The sequence below is a fragment of the Ovis aries genome, chromosome 20 (genome assembly GCF_016772045.2).
Source record: "Ovis aries strain OAR_USU_Benz2616 breed Rambouillet chromosome 20, ARS-UI_Ramb_v3.0, whole genome shotgun sequence".
NCBI classification, from domain to species: Eukaryota; Metazoa; Chordata; class Mammalia; order Artiodactyla; family Bovidae; genus Ovis; species Ovis aries.
In genome coordinates this window covers 280544-298891 of record NC_056073.1, presented here as the reverse complement: position 1 = coordinate 298891, position 18348 = coordinate 280544, and the positions used below count along the sequence as shown (strand labels likewise).

At 37.6% G+C, this 18348-nt stretch overlaps 1 protein-coding gene across 2 annotated transcripts in view; it reads left to right on the top strand.

Moving 5' to 3' along the window:
- KHDRBS2 (KH RNA binding domain containing, signal transduction associated 2) overlaps positions 1 to 18348 on the top strand; it is a 796734-nt gene that overhangs the window by 752893 nt on the left and 25493 nt on the right. For both annotated transcript variants that reach the window (XM_060403569.1, XM_027958372.3), the window contains exon 8: positions 11842 to 11900. In XM_060403569.1, coding sequence (XP_060259552.1) covers positions 11842 to 11900 — 59 coding nt within the window. The remainder of the gene's footprint in view (positions 1 to 11841; positions 11901 to 18348) is intronic.

Here is an 18348-nt window from a genome sequence, read left to right as displayed (position 1 = left end):
TGTGAGTGGATATTAAAGTCTCCCATCATTATTGTGTTATTGTTAATTTCCCCTTTCATACTTGTTAGCATTTGTCTTACATATTGTGGTGCTCCTATATTGGGTGCATATATATTTATAATTGTTATATCTTCTTCTTGATTTGATCCTTTGATCATTATGTAGTGTCCTTCTTTGTCTCTTTTCCCAGCCTTTATTTTAAAGTCTATTTTATCTGATATAAGTATTGCTACTCCTGCTTTCTTTTGGTCTCTATTTGCATGGAATAACTATTTCAAGCCCTTCACTTTCAGTCTGTATGTGTCCCTTGTTTCGAGGTGGGTCTCTTTTATGCAGCATATATAGGGGTCTTGTCTTTGTATCCATTCAGCCATACTTTGTCTTTTGGTTGGGGCATTCAACCCATTTAGGTTTAAGCTAATTATCGATAAATATGATCCTGTTGCCATTTACTTTATTATTTTGGGTTCGGGTTTATATACCCTTTTTGTGTTTCCTGTCTGGAGAATATCCTTTAGCATTTGTTGGAGAGCTGGTTTGGTGGTGCTGAATTCTCTTAGCTTTTGCTTGTCTATAAAGCTTTTGATTTCTCCTTCAGATTTGAATGAGATCCTTGCTAGGTACAGTAATCTGGGCTGTAGGTTATTTTCTATCATCACTTTAAGTATGTCTTGCCATTCCCTCCTATCCTGAAGCGTTTCTATTGAAAGATCTGCAGTGATCCTTATTGGAATCCCCTTGTGTGTTATTTGTTGTTTTTCCCTTGCTGCTTTTAATATTTGTTCTTTGTGTTTGATCTTTGTTAATTTGATTAATATGTGTCTTGCGGTGTTTCACCTTGGGCTTATCCTGTTTTGGACTCTCTGGGTTTCTTGGACTTGGGTGATTATTTCCTTCCCCATTTTAGGGAAGTTTTCAACTGTTATCTCCTGAAGGATTTTCTCATGGTCTTTCTTTTTTTTCTTCTTAGTCTGGGACTCCTATAATTCGAATGTTGGAGCATTTCATATTGTCCTAGAGGTCTCTGAGATTGTCCTCATTTTTAAAAATTCGTTTTTTTTCCTCTCTGATCATTTATTTCTACCATTCTATCTTCTATTTCACTAATCCTATCTTCTGCCTCCATTATTCTACTATTTGTTGCCTCCAGAGTGTTTCTGATCTTATTTACTGCAGTATTCATTATATATTGACTCTTTTTTATTTCTTCTAGGTTCTTGTTAAACCTTTCTTGCATCTTCTCAATCCTTGTCTCCAGGCTATTTATCTGTGATTCCATTTTGATTTCAAGTTTTGGATCATTTTCACTATCATTATTCCGAATTCTTTCTCACGTAGATTCCCTCTCTCTTCCTCTTTTGTTTGGTTTGGTGGTCTTTTCTCCTGTTACTTTACCTGCTGGGTATTCCTCTGTCTCTTCACCTTGGTTATATTGCTGCGTTTGGGGTGGCCTTTCTGTATTCTGGGGATTTGTGGGGTTCTCTTTATTATGGGCTTTCTTCACTATGGGTGGGGTTGTATCAGTGGCTTGTCAAGGTTTCCTGGTTAGGGAAGCTTGTGTCAGAGTTCTGGTGGGTGGAGCTGGATTTCTCTCTGGAGTGCAATGAAGTGTCCAGTAATGAGTTATGAGATCAATGGTTTTGGAGTCACTTTGAGCTGCCTCTATTTTGAAGCTCAGGGTTGTGTTCCTGTGTTGCTGGAGAATTTGCATGGTATGTCTTGCTCTCTAACTTGTTGGGCCTTGGGTGATGCTTGGTTTCAGTGTAGGTATGGAAGTGTTTGATGAGTTCTTATTGATTAGTGTTCCCTGGAGTCAGGAGTTCTCTGATGTTCTCAGGATTTGGACTTAAGCCTCCTGCTTCTGGTTTTCAGTCTTATTTTTACAGTAGTCTCAACTCTTCTCTTTCTATACAGAACGGTTGATAAAACATCTGGGTTAAAGATAAGAAGTTTCTCCACAGTGAGGGACACCAAGAGAGGTTCACAGAGTTACGTGGAGAAGAGAAGAGGGAGCAAGGAATTAGACGTGACCCAAATGAAATGAGGTGGAATCAAAAGAGGAGAGAGCAAGCTAGCCAGTAATCACTTCTTTATGTGTGTTCCACAGTCTGGACCACTCAAGGATAGTTATACAGAGAAGAGAAGAGGGAGGAAGGAGACAGAGGTGGTCAGGAGGATAAAAGAGGGGAGTGAAATGGAGAAAGACAGATCCAGCGAGTAATCAGTTCCCTAAGTGTTCTCCACCATCTGGAACACACAGAGATTCACAGAGTTGGGTAGAAAAGGGGGAGGGAGGAGACAGAGGCAACCTGGTGGAGAAAAAAGAGAGTCCAAAGGAAGAGAGAGCAGTCAAGCCAGTAATCTCTCTCAAGATTGGGTTTTTGAAGGTACAAAATTGATAACAAATGCCAAAAAGCAAAGATTAGAAATCTAGAGTAGAGGTTGGATTTTCAAAAATACAATACTAAAGAAAAGAAGAAGAAGGAAAAAAACACAAAGTTACAAGAATTATTAAATATATATGTATGAATATATATATATATATATATATATATATATGAAGTTTGCTTTAAAAATAGGGTCTTTTTTCAAAAAGTAATAGTAGATTATAAAAATGAAAATTAAACGAGTAATAGAGGACTGAAAAATTTTTAAAAGTTTTAAAAAACAAGAAGAAAAAGAAAAGGAAAAAAAAAGAATAATCATAAAAATTATAAAGGTATATTTAGGATTTTCTCTGGTATTGTTGTGGGCAGTGTGGGGTCAGTTCATTTTTGGATACTTCCTTGGTCCGACTTATGCTTCTCAAGATCTATAGGCCCCTTCCTATATAGTCAGTACTAATGACAGGGTTTTAATCTATTGCACCTGTCACTTCCAAGGCAGTTCCCTCTGTTTTAGCTTCTTCTGTTTGCTGGTCTCTTCAGTGTCTGATTTCCACCCTGACACAAGAGGGGCGGTGGTGGACACTTTTTTTAGGCTCACTTGTTCAGTCGCGCTGTGGGGAGGGAGGGACGCTGCAAACAAATAACACTGGCATGTGCTTGCAGTGTCTCAGCCACACTGGACCTGTCCCCACTCACAGTGTACACAGCTCAGGCTCTAGCTTGCTCCGCTGGGAGCCATCTGAGGCTGGCCCTGGGCTTCATGAACCTCCCAAGTCTAAGCCGCTCAGGCTCAGGCACTCAGGTAGTCCTCAGAGGTGCAGACTCGGTTGGACCTGCTTTTTGTGCCCTTCCCAGGTCTGAGTAGCTCAGGTATTTGGCGAGCATGATCACTGTGACTTATCCCCTCTCCCTTCCCTGCTGCTCAGTTTTCTGGGTATATAACTGGCACACCTTCTCAGGCGGATGATGACTGTCCAGAACCCCAAGAAGTCTTAGTTAGTAAAGAAACCTGCTAGCAGATTGGTAGATAATGTCTCTCTGGGGCTGCGATTGTTCCCTTCCATCCCTTCCAGTTCTGGCTGCATGTCACCCGAGGGGGATGGTCTGCAGCCAGCTAATTCTGTTCTGTCCTTTGTTCTGTGCACGGTCCTGGTGGTGTCTTATGTTAGAGCTTTTCACGTGGTAGTTATTCCACAGTCTGGTTTGCTAGCCCAAGTTAGTTCACTCTGGTTACCCTCGGGGCATTTGGGCCTGATCCTTTAAAAGCAATGCAACCCGGACCTCCCTGCCCAGCCCCCACTTGCTAGTTGTGGATGCAGGCGTCTGCGCTGCTTCTCCACTGGAGGAGTTACCATTGGGCTCGTAATCTGTGGGTTTTAATTATTTATTTATGTTTCCTCCCTGTTATGTTGCCCTCTGTGCTTCCAAGTTTCGCCACAGACAGGGCAGTGAGAGTGTTTCCTGGTGTTTGGAAATTTCTCTCTTTTTACGACTCCCGTCGCGGGACAGAGCACCTTCTCTACCTCTTTTGTCTCTCTCTCTCTCTCTCTCTCTCTCTTTTTTTTTTTTTTTTTGTCTTTTGTGCCTGATGTCCTTTGCCAGCATTCAGAAGTTGTTTTGTGGAATTTACTCAGCGTTTAAGTGTTCTTTTGATGAATTTGTGGTGGAGAAACTGGTCTCGCCATCCTATTCTTCTGCCATCTTAGGACTGCCTCTGAGTATTATTTCATTGTGTATATGTACCACATCTTTTTTATCCACTCATCTGTTTATGGATATTTAGGTTGCTTCCATGTCCTGGCTATTGTAACTATTGGTTCTTTTGTTCTTTTTCTTCTTTACTGTTTCCATTGCTACTGATATAAGTAAACAGCATTTCTAAAATATATACAAAGTTTTCTAAATATATTTTTGCCAAATGTTTTATTATTTTGAATTCTTTTTTTTAATCATTTATTCATCAACAAATATTTTCTGAATACCTGTTCATCTTCAAGTTGTTTCTTTAATTGCCAATTCTATTATTTGGAATATGGGCTAAGCTTCTATTATAAGGAGATGCACAATTCAGTTGCCCATATGAAAGAAACATTTATCTCCCTCACACATACTAAAGCATGGCAATAGGTGGGCTTTGCTTCATGACACCATTCAGGGTTCCAGGCAAGTGGGATGCCACCTGTCTTAATTCAGGCTGCTTTACATGATACCATAGATTGGGGGTCTATAAACAATAGAAAAAATTTTTTTTACAGTTCTGGGGGCAGTAAGTCCTAGATCAGAATATCAGCATGGTTGGGTTCTGATGAAGCCTTCTTCTGGGTTGCAGACTGCTGTATCCTTGTATCTTCACGTGGAGGAAAGAGTAAGAGAGCTCTCTGGGGCTTCGCCTTTTTAAAGGCACTAATCTCATTAATAGGGCTCTACCCTCATAATCTAATTTGATACCCAAAAGTCTCACCTCCTAATACCACCACAATGGGGACTGAGATTTCAACAAATAAATTTTGGAAAGTACTGAGATTCCATCCACCACTGTTAACATGTCTTTCAAAGTGGCTCTAATAATTGACGTTTTCAGCCAGTTACATGAAGATTGAAAACAAGTAGAAGACAATAAATTTAATTTGATGAAAATCATGAAGAATTTGTACACATCACTTTACCCATGGCCACACTCAAACAAAAGGAAGAGTAGAAAATATAGTCTTGAAATTGTCACTATTTCTTATTGAAAGAAGAGCCAAATCGATTTTCAAATAGCTTGGAGTCTTCTTTGCTCAGCCCTCTCATCTTTTGAATATAAATGAATATTCATATTCTCACTAGAACAAACATAAGAATGGCTACCTTTTGCCTAAAGGAGAAAATCCATGTTCAATTCCAATTACTGCAACCAGCTCAAAATCTAGACTCTGGGAAAATTAGGTCTGATATGGTTCTTTGAAGCCTCAAAACATATAAAATTATTTAACAAACAAACAAACAAAAAACATTTTTGTTCTTAACCTTCTTTCCCATACAAAATATGCAATATACAGTAGCATAAAAGGAACAGAATAAGTAGAGTAGAAAGTTCCTTGGGAAAAGCTCATAAGCAATTACCATTACAAAATCCTCCTAAGCAGATTAAAAGGAATCTAAAGACCAGAATTGAAATAATTTTTTTTTTTGTGAGTGCCTCTGGCAAACTTGGTTCTCTTTTCTGGAAGTTACATCAGATTTATTGGAAGATCCTTCCTTATCATAAAGCAGATCATTCCGTTAATGGGCTTCACAATGTTTACCTCATACTTTCTACCAGTGTACATTTAGAGACTCGAGGTTGTTCCTGGGATATTATACAACAGCAAAGTCTAATGGGAAGATGTGAGGTATCTTGGAACAACACTCATTATCTCTTGCTATTGAAGTACAAAAACAGTTGACTTACCTAATCCTGTTAAGTTCTAAATTTCTGAACACTATCTCATCTTTAAATTATTTTAATAGAGCTAACAAAAAAAAAAAAAAAACAGGAAAAGATAATTTCTCTTCAGTTCAGTTCAGTTCAGTCGCTCAGTTCAGTTCAGTTCATTTCAGTTGCTCAGTCGTGTTTGACTCTTTGAGATCCCATGAATCGCAGCATGCCAGGCCTCCCTGCCCATCACCAATTCCCGGAGTTCACTCAGACTCACATCTATCGAGTCAGTGATGCTATCCAGCCATCTCATCCTCTGTCGTCCCCTTCCTCTCCTGCCCCTAATCCCTCCCAGCATCAAAGTTTTTTCCAATGAGTCAACTCTTCGCATGAGGTGGCCAAAGTACTGGAGTTTCAGCTTTAGCATCACTCTTCCAAAGAGATCCCAGGGTTGATCTCCTTCAGAATGGACTGGTTGGATCTCCTTGCAGTCCAAGGGACTCTCAAGAATCTTCTCCAACACCACAGTTCAAAATCATCAGTTCTTTGGCCCTCAGTCTTCTTCACAGTTCAACTCTCACATCCATACATGACCACTGGAAAACCATAGCCTTGACTAGACAGACCTTAGTCGGCAAAGTAAGGTCTCTTCTTTTGAATATACTATCTAGGTTGCTCATAACTTTTCTTCCAAGGAGTAAGCATCTTTTAACTTCATGGCTGCAGTCACCATCTGCAGTGATTGTGGACCCCAAAATATAAAGTTGACACTGTTTCTACTGTTTCCTGATCTATTTCCCATGAAGTGATGGGACCGGATGCCATGATCTTCGTTTTCTGAATGTTGAGCTTTAAGCCAAGTTTTTCACTCTCCTCTTTCACTTTCATCAAGAGGCTTTTTAGTTCCTCTTCACTTTCTGCCATAAAGATGGTGTCATCTGCATATGTGAGGTTATTGATATTTCTCCCAGCAATCTTGATTCCAGCTTGTGCTTCTTCCAGTCCAGCGTTTCTCATGATGTACTCTGCATATAAGTTAAATAAGCAGGGTGACAATATACAGCCCTGACATACTCCTTTTCCTATTTGGAACCAGTCTGTTGTTCCATGTCCAGTTCTCACTGTTGCTTCCTGACCTGCATATATATTTCTCAAGAGGCAGATCAGGTGGTCTGGTATTCCCATCTCTAAGAGTTTTCCACAGTTGATTGTGATCCACAGTGTCAAAGGCTTTGCCATAGCCAATAAAGCAGAAATAGATTTTTTTATGGAGCTCTCTTGCTTTTTTTGATGATCCAGCAGATGTTGGCAATTTGATCTTTGGTTCCTCTCCCTTTTCTAAAACCAGCTTGAACATCTGGAAGTTCACAGTTCATGTATTTTTGAAGCCTGGCTTGGAGAATTTTGAGCATTACTTTACTAGTGTGTGAGATGAGGGCGATTGTGCGGTAGTTTGATCATTCTTTGGCATTGCCTTTCTTTTGGATTGGAATGAAAACTGACATTTCCTGTCCTGTGGCTGCTGCTGAGTTTTCCAAATATGCTGGCATATTGAATGCAGCACTTTCACAGCACCATTATTCAGGATTTAAAATAGTTCAACTGGAATTCCGTCCCTTTCACTAGCTTTGTTCACAGTGATGCTTTCTAAGACCCACTTGACTTCACATTCCAGGATGTCTGGCTCTAGGAGAATGATCACACATTTTGGATTTTCTGGGTCATGAAGCCCTTTTTTGGACAGTTCTCCTGTGTATTCTTGCCACCTCTTCTTAATACCTTCTGCTTCTGTTAGGTCCATACCATTTCTGTCCTTTATAGAGTCCATCTTTGCATGAAATGTTCCCATGGTGTTTCTAGTTTTCTTGAAGAAAACTCTAGTCTTTTACATTCTATTGTTTTCCTCTATTTCTTTGCATTGATTGCTGAGGAATGCTTTCTTATCTCTCTTAGCTATTCTTTTGAAGTCTGCATTCAAATGGGTATATGTTTCCTTTTCTCCTTTGTTTTTCACTTCTCTCCTTTTCACAGCTATTTGTAAGGCGTCCGCAGACAGCCATTTCGCTTTTTTGCATTTCTTTTCCATGGGGATGGTCTTGATCCATGTCTCCTGTACAACGTCACGAACCCCCATCCGTAGTTCATCAGGCACTCTGTCTATCAGATCTAGTCCCTTAAATCAAATTCTCACTTCTCCTGTATAATCATGAGGGATTTGATTTAGGTCATAGCTGAATGGTCTAGTGGTTTTCCTACTTTCTTCAATTTAAGTCTGAATTTGGCAATAAGGAGTTCATGATCTGAGCCACAGTCAGCTCCCGATCTTGTTTTTTGCTGACTCTGTAGAGCTTCTCCAACTTTGGCTGCAAAGAATATCATCAATCCGGTTTTGGTGTTGACCATCTGGTGATGTCCACATGTAGAGTCTTCTCTTGTGTTGTTGGAAGTGGTTGTTTACTATGACCAGTGTGTTCCCTTGGCAAAACTCTATAATCCTTTGCCCTGCTTCATTCCATACTCCAAGGCCAAATTTTCCTGTTACTCCAGGTGTTTTTTGAATTCCTACTTTTGCATTTCAGTCCCCTATAATGAAAAGGACATCTTTTTGGGTGTTAGTTCTAAAAGGTCTCGTAGGTTTTCATAGAACCGTTCAACTTCAACTTCTTCAGCATTACTGGTTGGGGCATAGGCTTGTATTACCGTGATATTGAATGGTGTTTCTCGGAAATGAACAGAGGAGTTCATTCTGTCGTTTCTGAAATTGCAAAACCCAAGTACTGCATTTCGGACACTTTAGTTGACCATGATGGCTACTCCATTTCCTTTAAGGGATTCCTGCCCACTGTAGTAGATATAATGGTCATCTGAGTTAAATTTACCCATTTCAGTCCATTTTAGTTTGCTGATTCTAAAATGTTGATGTTCACTCTTGCCATCACCTGTTTTACCACTTCCAATTTGCCTTGATTCATGGACCTGACATCCCAGATTCCTATGCAATATTGCTCTTTACGACATCGGACCTTGCTTCTATCACAAGTCACATCCACAACTGGGTATTGTTTTTGCTTTGGCTCCATCCCTTCATTCTTTCTGGAGTTATTTCTCCACTGATCTCCAGTAGCATATTAGGCACCTACCGACCCAGGGAGTTCCCCTTTCAGTATCCTATCATTTTACCTGGTCATACTGTTCATGGGGTTCTCAAGGCAAGAATACTGAAGTGGTTTGCCATTCCCTTCTCCAGTGGACTACATTCTGTCAGACTTCTCCACCATCGCCAACCCGTCTTGGGTGGCCCCACATGGCATGGGTTAATCCATTGAGTTAGACAAAGCTGTTGTCCGTGCGATATGATTGGCTAGTTTTCTGTGATTATGGTTTCATTGTGTCTGCCCTCTAATGCCCTCTCACAACACCTACTGTCTTACTTGAGTTTCCCTTACCTTGGACATGGGGTATCGCTTCATGGCTGCTCCTTACCTTGGATGAGGGGTATCTCCTTACAGCCACCCCTTCCGACCTTGAATGTGGAGTATCTCCTCTCTGTCCTCCTGCGCCTGCACTGCCACCACTCTAAACAAATGTCTATTTATTTGATTTTTCTGGAAAAATGGCACATTATTATTTGAGCTCATAACTTCTTTAAACAGTTTTTGAAAGCAGCAAGGATTACCAATAGTTGCGCTTTCTCTAGTTTTTCCTTATAATGCTGAAATACACATGCTTATAGCCTGCCATTCAGGTTTTACTGGTGATAGTATAACATGGGCCATCAGCTTTCTATCAAACAGTACTTTTTTCTTACACTTTCTGCTCTTCAGTGAACTAATAGTCCATATTTGAGATTTTTTTTTGTCATAACAATCCCTGAGGTAGGCAGTGATTTAGAGTAAGTCTGTTTATATATCATTATTTAGAGACAAGTTCCTTGTTTGCTGCAGTGCAAGACTTCCTAGGTATTAACTTTATTTCCATGATAAATGCTAGATCATCTTTCTTAGTGCATTCTACCACCTGAGGAGGTGACTGTGCACAGTTCCAAGATGAGGAGCTTGCTCTTCATTTGGAAATGACCTCAAAGTTAACACCCTTACTTCTGCGCATATCTCGTGTTTCCTGACACAGTCACAAGGGCACATCTTTCTTCTAGATTGGTTGGGAATGTATTTCATTCACTGTGCGGCCATTTGTTCATGTAAAATATTTTCTTACAGGAGCAATGAGAAGTAATATTTGGATAAGCAAAAGCATGAACTCTGTAAGAGTCCATTATGATTGTTATCTATTATTCTCACATTATTTTGCATTATCCATTATTTTCAACTTCCCAGCTTATGCTAATAGTAAAGAATCCATCTGCCAATTCAGGAGACATAAGAGACATGGGTTTGATCCCTGGGTTGGGAAGATCCCCTGGAATAAGGCATGGTAACCCTTTCCACTATTCTTGCCAGGAGAATCCCATGGACAGAGGGATGGAACAGAGGTCTAAGTTCTGAAAGTTAAAATTCCCTCTTTGTGTAAATATGTCTTTTATGTTAGACAATAACTCAGCTTCTTGTCATGGTTTCTCTTACTCATGTTCCCTTTCCATTCTTAGCTTGGTCAATTAAAATTAAACTGAAATCCATTCAAAAACAAAATACCACCACTAGATAGCCATGACTGCCACTTCTTGATAATCCTGGAAATAAATGTAACAACTCCCAGGACTTTGCTACACATATATGTGGGTTCTCAATTGGATTGCATCATTTCTAAGAAGATAAACATGCAACCACCAGCCTTAGATATCTACAATCTCAAGTCTTAGAAGGATGCAGAGAAAATTTATTACTGTAAGTTTTTTTTTTTTTCTTAGAGAGTCTGTATATAATTATCCTGGCAATGAAGATGAAGTTATCTTTCTCTTTTCCAGCTACATTACATTAAAATGAATTATTTCATATCAATTGCTTCCCAGAAATGTAAAATTGGCAGAATTTCTATCTCTTTATTTTCACCTCTAATATATAGACTTTTCTTTTTCCCTTCTCATTCCTTACTATTGATGAAGTCTCAAGTGTTTTATAAAATTAGGCCTATGTGATTGTCTTGAGGAATAAAGGCAACCAAATAATTTTAGGTCTTCCTGTCTTCCTTCCAACCTAACCCTTTGGCAATTTGTCACACACCCTCAACCCTTATACAATTTGGTATTTTATATTAAGCACTTTTCTTGTCACCCTTTTATAAACATGAAAATAATTCATAATTGTTATATAATTTATAAATTTATACATAAAATTTATTCACATAAATTTTATGTACATAAGCATAAATTTATTCAGGCAGAAATCTTTAGATGAAGGATTTGGAGTGAAAAAATATAGTGTACCAAAAATATTGTGGATTCTTAAGTAAAAAATACACATTAATTATCCAAATATTAGGTTAGTTTAAATAATTTCCACTTTTTGTGTAGTATTTTTAAAATATTATAACTTAGTTGCATTAGGCTAAGCATCTAGCTAGATATTAAGTGAAACAAAATAGCTTATATATGTGAGAAACCTATGGACCTATGCTGTGAAAAAGTTGGAGAGGAGTATAATTTTAGTGTATGAAAGTGAAGATGAAATTTATGTATATTTCTTAAGCTAATTGCATTAAAGGTTACACACAATTGACCAGATTGTCATCTTGTGTAGCACTTTTTCTTGGAAATATTCCTTTCCTAGTTCTTCTCTTGAAGCCTCATGCTTTTGTTTTAGAGGACATTTGATATATATAAGTGGAGGATAGAGATTTTTTAAAAAGTATTAATGTAGGATGAGAAATTTATAGCACTTTTTGTCAATAAACTGTATTGTTCTTACTGAATATTCTTATTAGAATTGTATTATTCAGTGAATATTATTCTATTATTATTTATGTTCAAATATGTGTTTTATGTCTAGAGACTCTTGGGATATTACCTTAGTACACATTTTTATTTCAAATTCTATACAAGTTTTGGGGTTGATTCCTCCCAAATACAGTAACATTAACTGCTGTCTAAATCTATTGCAGTGTTCCTGAATACTATGACTATGGTCATGGAGTAAGTGAGGATGCCTATGACAGCTATGGTAAGACCTCTTCTTTACTAAAACAGAAATCAAAACATTCATCAGTCACTGAAAATTCAGGAATTACTTCTATCTTTCTAACTCCAGTATTTTTAGAAGTCCAGGTCACACTGATTTATGTAATTACAGGATGAAATTTTACCTAGAGAGCCAGAAAATTGAACAGATTAATTTTGATCAAAATTCCAAAAGCAATTAGCCACAATCATAGATAATTTTCAACAGCAACAATGAACATTCTGGATAGTGTCTTTCTTAAATGTTTCACTATTCCCATTGTCTGACTCACTGATATGACAGCAATGTTGTATCTTTCTGTTACCATAAAGATCATTAGAATAATAGACAGTTAAAAGATTTATAAACTGTTAAGGACAGAAATAGTAACTTTCAAGTAATTTTTATTGCATGTAGTTCCTGAAAGTGCTAAATAATGATTGATTTATAAGAATTAATAGTCAGTATGCATATCAGTCTATAAATTAATTTCAAAACTACATAATTTAATTTAAAACCCATTTAAAGTTAATTGTATTTCAACTCAGTAATACTATTGAGTGCCTATGGTGTATCAATACAGTATATTACTTTAGAAGTATAGTTTCTGGTTCCTGAAAATATATGTGCAGTATCACCAGTTGGCTGCCTTGAAAAATAGCATTCCTTTAAATGCTCCCAGTCCTAGATTTTTATTAAAGTAATATGAAGGCCAATCTGTTCCTCTTTATGAGAAGCAGCAAAAGAGATGATAAACGCGGCCTGTGTTTGGGGCTCCATGTAATGAAGGTGCAGTACTCCATTGGGACAGGGAAGGAAATGTTCAGACATTGGGAGAAAGTGCACCCTCCTCAGAACAGAGGCATCAAATTAACTCATTTCTCTGGTGACTGTCATGAGGCCTATTCAGAAACAGGAGCCACCATCATAATGATTGCTATCCAAAAGTTGAGTTTGTCCTTTGAGCACAAAGGTACTGTCAGGCTTCAGCAATATGATGGTGTACACAATAGATATTGTCCCTCCCTGGTTCTTACTGTCTACTTTTGAGAAACATATTCCTACATTTAAAAATTGTGCTAGACTATAAATCATGTCATGAAGTAGAAGACCAGAAACCATTACTCATGCACCAAATACTTATTTAATGGCTAACACATGCAAGCCACATCTCAATCCTGGAGATGCTTCAGTGAACACACTCTTAAAACTTACATTATAATTAGAATATACATTATTATTTATGAATCATTTTTTCAAATAGAATTTTTATTTGTAAAATACAGTAATTGCCTTTCACATGTGGCACATAAATTTGAGGAAAAATCATCACCTGTGAAAATTATATACAAAATTATATACTCTGAAGAAAATGACAAGGATGAAATTGATTATATGTGACTGCATAGTTGGTAACGGGATGGGAATTTAGATTGTATCACTTTTTCTATCAATATTTTCTTTCTGTCAGCATTGTATTTTATTCTCATATTTCTTTATTTTTTCTCATTTTTATTTTTTATTGAAGTATAGTTAATCTACAATATATTAATTTCAGGTGTAGTGCAAAGTGGATTAGTTACACATACACATATATCCAATCTTTTTTTTTTTTTTAAGATTCTTTCCCATGCAGGTTATCTATTTCTCAATTATTTACATTTAAAATGTTAACACCATGTAAATAAGGCAATAGGGAAAATGTATGAATATAAATGATTGCTTCTCAGACCTTCTGATGGAGCTGCAGGAGCCATGGTCAGGAGGGCTGGACTCACCTCTGAAACCTATACTGTTCTTTCATGCTTGTTTAGCTCTTCTGCTGCAGCCAAGTCTAGAGGCAGAGTCTATCACTTTATAAGCCACCCTGCTTATAAACACTAGATTTCATTCTGAATAAATTAGAATTTACCAACAAGCAATTCTCTGCATACAGAGAGCAATTGATTTATAAAAATACTTCTTAAGTGATGAGGAAAATGTAGAAAGTTGTTTGGCTTATCTGGACACACTAAGAAAGATATTAGGCAGGAATTTTTATATAATAACTTTCATTACCTAATATTTCAGCCAGATTGGCTATATTCTTAATGTTGAACAATTAAAAACATTTATGGCCAAAAGTAGACTTCTCTTTAGGATCCTGACTTTTCCTTTGGCCACCAACTTCTGTTGCCATTTTCTGACATAATTGAGCAAGTGTTAGTTCAAAAATCACTTCACCTTCAAGATAATTTGACTCGCTGTTTATAAGTGTTGATGTATCAACCCTTTATGCATTCTGAGTTAGGAAGTGTTTCTTGATTTTCATGTCAGAAGAGTAATTATTCTGACAGAATTTGTTTCTTTTGTTGGAGTCTGGAGATAACATTCAAGAGACAATAACCAATGCACTGCAATGCTTTTCCATGGTTTAGTTCATAGAAAACAGTGGAATACAGAAAAGAGGCTCCTCACAAATCAGGATTCCAGCAGCTCAGTGCCCCTTCCACTACCCCATAATCCGCTCACTGTGACCCATCTCTGCTGCATTGGCCCACAGAATGCAATTTGGAACTCTGAACAAAAGTGCCTGTGTTTTACACATTGCACATGTGAAATTAATTATATATTTTTAGGAAAATTTTGCCACAGATGTTAAGTGTAAGTAGATACATAGATATGACTAACCTAAAAATAAGTTATTTTTATTACTCTAAAAATAATATGCATACACTATAGAAAATTTAGGTTAAAAAAAGAAACTTAAACTATACTCATTTATTTATTCATTCTTTACTGTTTGTTATATGTTTCACTGATTTTTAAATCCTTCATGATACATATCTTATTTAAAAAGAAAATAAAATATAGACTGCTTTCTAAAACTTTTTATTAAGATTTTCCTATCATAAAAACTAAAAAATAAAATAAAATAAAATAAAATCACTATCATGACAAATCTCAAAATATATATATATATATATATATATATATATTGCTTTACTAGGGCAAAATAAAGGTGGAATTTGCATACCTTCTGAAGAATAATAACAAAAAAAGTTTCTTATAGTTCTGCATTTAACAAAAGGTAAAATTTAATATATTTTCATATGCACTGTTATAATCATCCATGAACATGTAGATTTGAAATGAGATGCTCTAACCAGAAAATACAGAAACTGCTTCCCAGGTGACTCAGTTGGTAAAGAATCTGCCTGCAATGCAGGAGACCTGGGTTTGATCCCTGGGTTGGGAAGATCCCCTGGCAACCCACTCAAGTCTTCTTGTCTGGAGAATTCCATGGATAGAGGACCCCAGCGGGCTACAGTTCTTGGGGTCACAAAGAGTTTGACTTGAGTGACTAACTTCAGTTGAGTTCAATTCAGTTGCTCAGTCCTGTCCGACTCTTTGAGACACCATGAACCTCCCTGTCCATGAAGCTCCCAGCACACCAGGCCTCCCTGTCCATAACCAACCCCTGGAGTCCACCCAAATCCACGTATATTGAGTCAGCGATGCCATCCAACCATCTCATCCTCTCTCGTCCCCTTCTCCTCCTGCCCTCGATCTTTCCCAGCATCAGGGTAGTTTCAGATGAGTCAGCTCTTTGCATCAGGTGGGCAAAGTATTGGAGTTTCAGCTTCAGCATCAGTCCTTCCAATGAACACCAAGGACTGATATCCTTTAGGATGGACTTGTTGGATCTCCTTGCAGTACAAGGGACTCTCAAGAGTTTTCTCCAACACCACAGTTCAAAAGCATCAATACTTCTGTGCTCAGCTTTCTTTATAATCCAACTCTCACATCCATACATGAACATTGGAAAAACCATAGCCTTGACTAGATAGACCTTTGTTGGCAAAGTAATGTCTCTGCTTTTTAATATGCTGTCTAGGTTGATTATAACTTTCCTTCCAAGGAGTAAGCATCTTTTAATTTTAATGGCTGCAATCACTATTCAAAGTGATTTTATAGTCCAGAAAAATAAAGTGAGCCACTGTTTCCATTGTTTCCCCATCTATTTTCCATGAAGGGTTGGGACCAGATGCCATGATCTTCCTTTTCTGAATGTTGAGCTTTAAGCCAACTTTTCACTCTCTTCTTTCACTTTCTTCAAGAGGCTCTTTAGTTCTTTACTTTCTGCCATAAGGGTGCTGACATCTGCATATCTGACGTTATTGATATTCCGCCCAGCAATCTTCATTCCAGCTAGTGTTTCCTCCAGCCCAAAGTTTTTCATGATGTACTCTGCATATAAGTTAAATAAGCAGGGTGAGAATATACAGCCTTGACGTACTCTTTTTCCTATTTGGCACCAGTCTGTTGTTCCATGTCCAGTTCTAACTGTTGTTTCCTGAACTGCATACAGGTTTCTCAAGAGGCAGGTCAGGGGGTCTGATATTCCCATCTCTTTCAGAATTTTCCACAGTTTATTGTGATTCACACAGTCAAAGGCTTTGGCATAGTCAATAAAGCAGAAATAGATGTTTTTCTGGAGGTCTCTTGCGTTTTCCATGATCCAGCGGATGTTGGTGATTTGATCTCTGGTTCCTCTATCTTTTCTAAAACCAACTTGAACATGTGGAAATTTACAGTTAATGTATTGCTGAAGCCTGGCTTGGAGAATTTTAAGCATTACCTTAGAAGTGTGTGAGATGAGTGTAATTGTGTAGTAGTTTGAGCATTCTTTGACATTTCCTTTCTTTGGGATTGGAATGAAAACTGATCTTTTCCAGTCCTGTGGCCACTGCTGAGTTTTCCAAATTTGCTGGCCTATTGAGCGCTGCACTTTCACAGCCACATCTTTCAGGACTTGAAATAGCTCAACTGGAATTCCATCACTTCCCCTAGCTTTGTTTGTAGTGATGGTTCCTAAGGCCCACTTGAATTCACATTCCAGGATGTCTGGCTCTAGATGAGTGATCACACCTCTTGATTATCTTGGTCGTGAAGATCTTTTGTGTACAGTTCTTCTGTGCATTCTTGCCACGTCTTCTTAATACCTTCTGCTTCTGTTAGATCCCTACCATTCCTGTTCTTATTGAGCCCATTTTTGCATGAAATGTTCCCTTTGTATCTCTAATATTCTTGAAGAGATCTCTAGTCTTTCCCTTTCTATGGTTTTCCTCTATTTCTTTGCACTGATCTCTGAGGAAGGCTTTCTTATCTCTCCCTGTTATTCTTTTAAACTCTGCATTCAAATGGGTATATCTTTCCTTTCCTCTTTTGCTTTTCACTCCTCTCCTTTCCACAGCTATTTGTAAGGCCTCTTCAGACAGCCATTTTGCTTTTTTGCATTTCTTTTTTTGGGAATGGTCTTGATTCCTGTCTCCTGTACAATGTCACGAACCTCTATCAATAGTTCATCAGGCACTCTGTCTATCAGATCTCGTCTCTTAAATCTGCTTCTCACTTACACTGTATATTCATAAGGGATTTGATTTAGGTCATACCTGAATGGTCTAGTAGTTTTGTCCACTTCTTCAACTTCAGTCTGAATTTGGTAAGGCGCTGATGATCTGAGCTGCAGTCAGCTCCTGGTCTTGTTTTTGCTGACTCTATAGAGCTTCTCCATCTTTGGCTGCAAAGAATGTAATCAATCTGATTTCAGTGTTGACCATCTGTTGATGTCCATGTATAGAGTCTTTTCTTGTGTTTTTGGAAGAGGGTGTTTGCTATGACCAGTGCATTCTCTTCGCAGAACTCTATTAGCTTTTGCTCTGCTTCATTCTGTACTCCCAGGTCAAATTTGCCTGTTACCCCAGGTGTTTCTTGACTTCCTGCTTTTGCATTCCAGTCCCCTATAACGAAAAGGACATCTTTTTGGGGTGTTAGTTCTAGAAGGTTTTGTATGTCTTCATAGAATTGTTCTTTTTAAGAAACTGTTTGCATGTCAATCTATATAGTAATGAGATTTATATTTGGGGAGGGTTCATGTTCCCATACCCTATACAGACAATTGAAAAAGGATAGTAAAATGATGATAAATAGTAAGATTTGAGCATCATAAATTTTGAGGCTAATTAAATTAATATGCATTATTCTCACTGATTTTAGTATTAGATGATTATGAAAAGTGAGCTTTTAATTCTGCTTCTTGTTCCATAGGTTGCTCATCCTGCCATGTCCAAATGGACAGATGATAACATTTAAATATGCATGTGGACAAGTGATTTGAGGACCCACTCATATAAATTATAGATTGATGCATTTCATTAATTTTCTATACCTCACATGTTACCAAGTATCCACTTATAGCTTATGTGTAATGAACTATGTTCAGTCTTTTAAATTAATAACATCCTATTCAAAGTGTAAAAGTTGCATTTCTGTTTATTCACTTATATTTTAAATTACTAATTCCTCTCTGTTACATTTTGGTTGTATCATGGGTAGAGATCTGTATTTTTATAAAATAAAGAGCTTCCAAATCTCAGTTTCCTGGCAACACCTAGACTTGAACAATGGT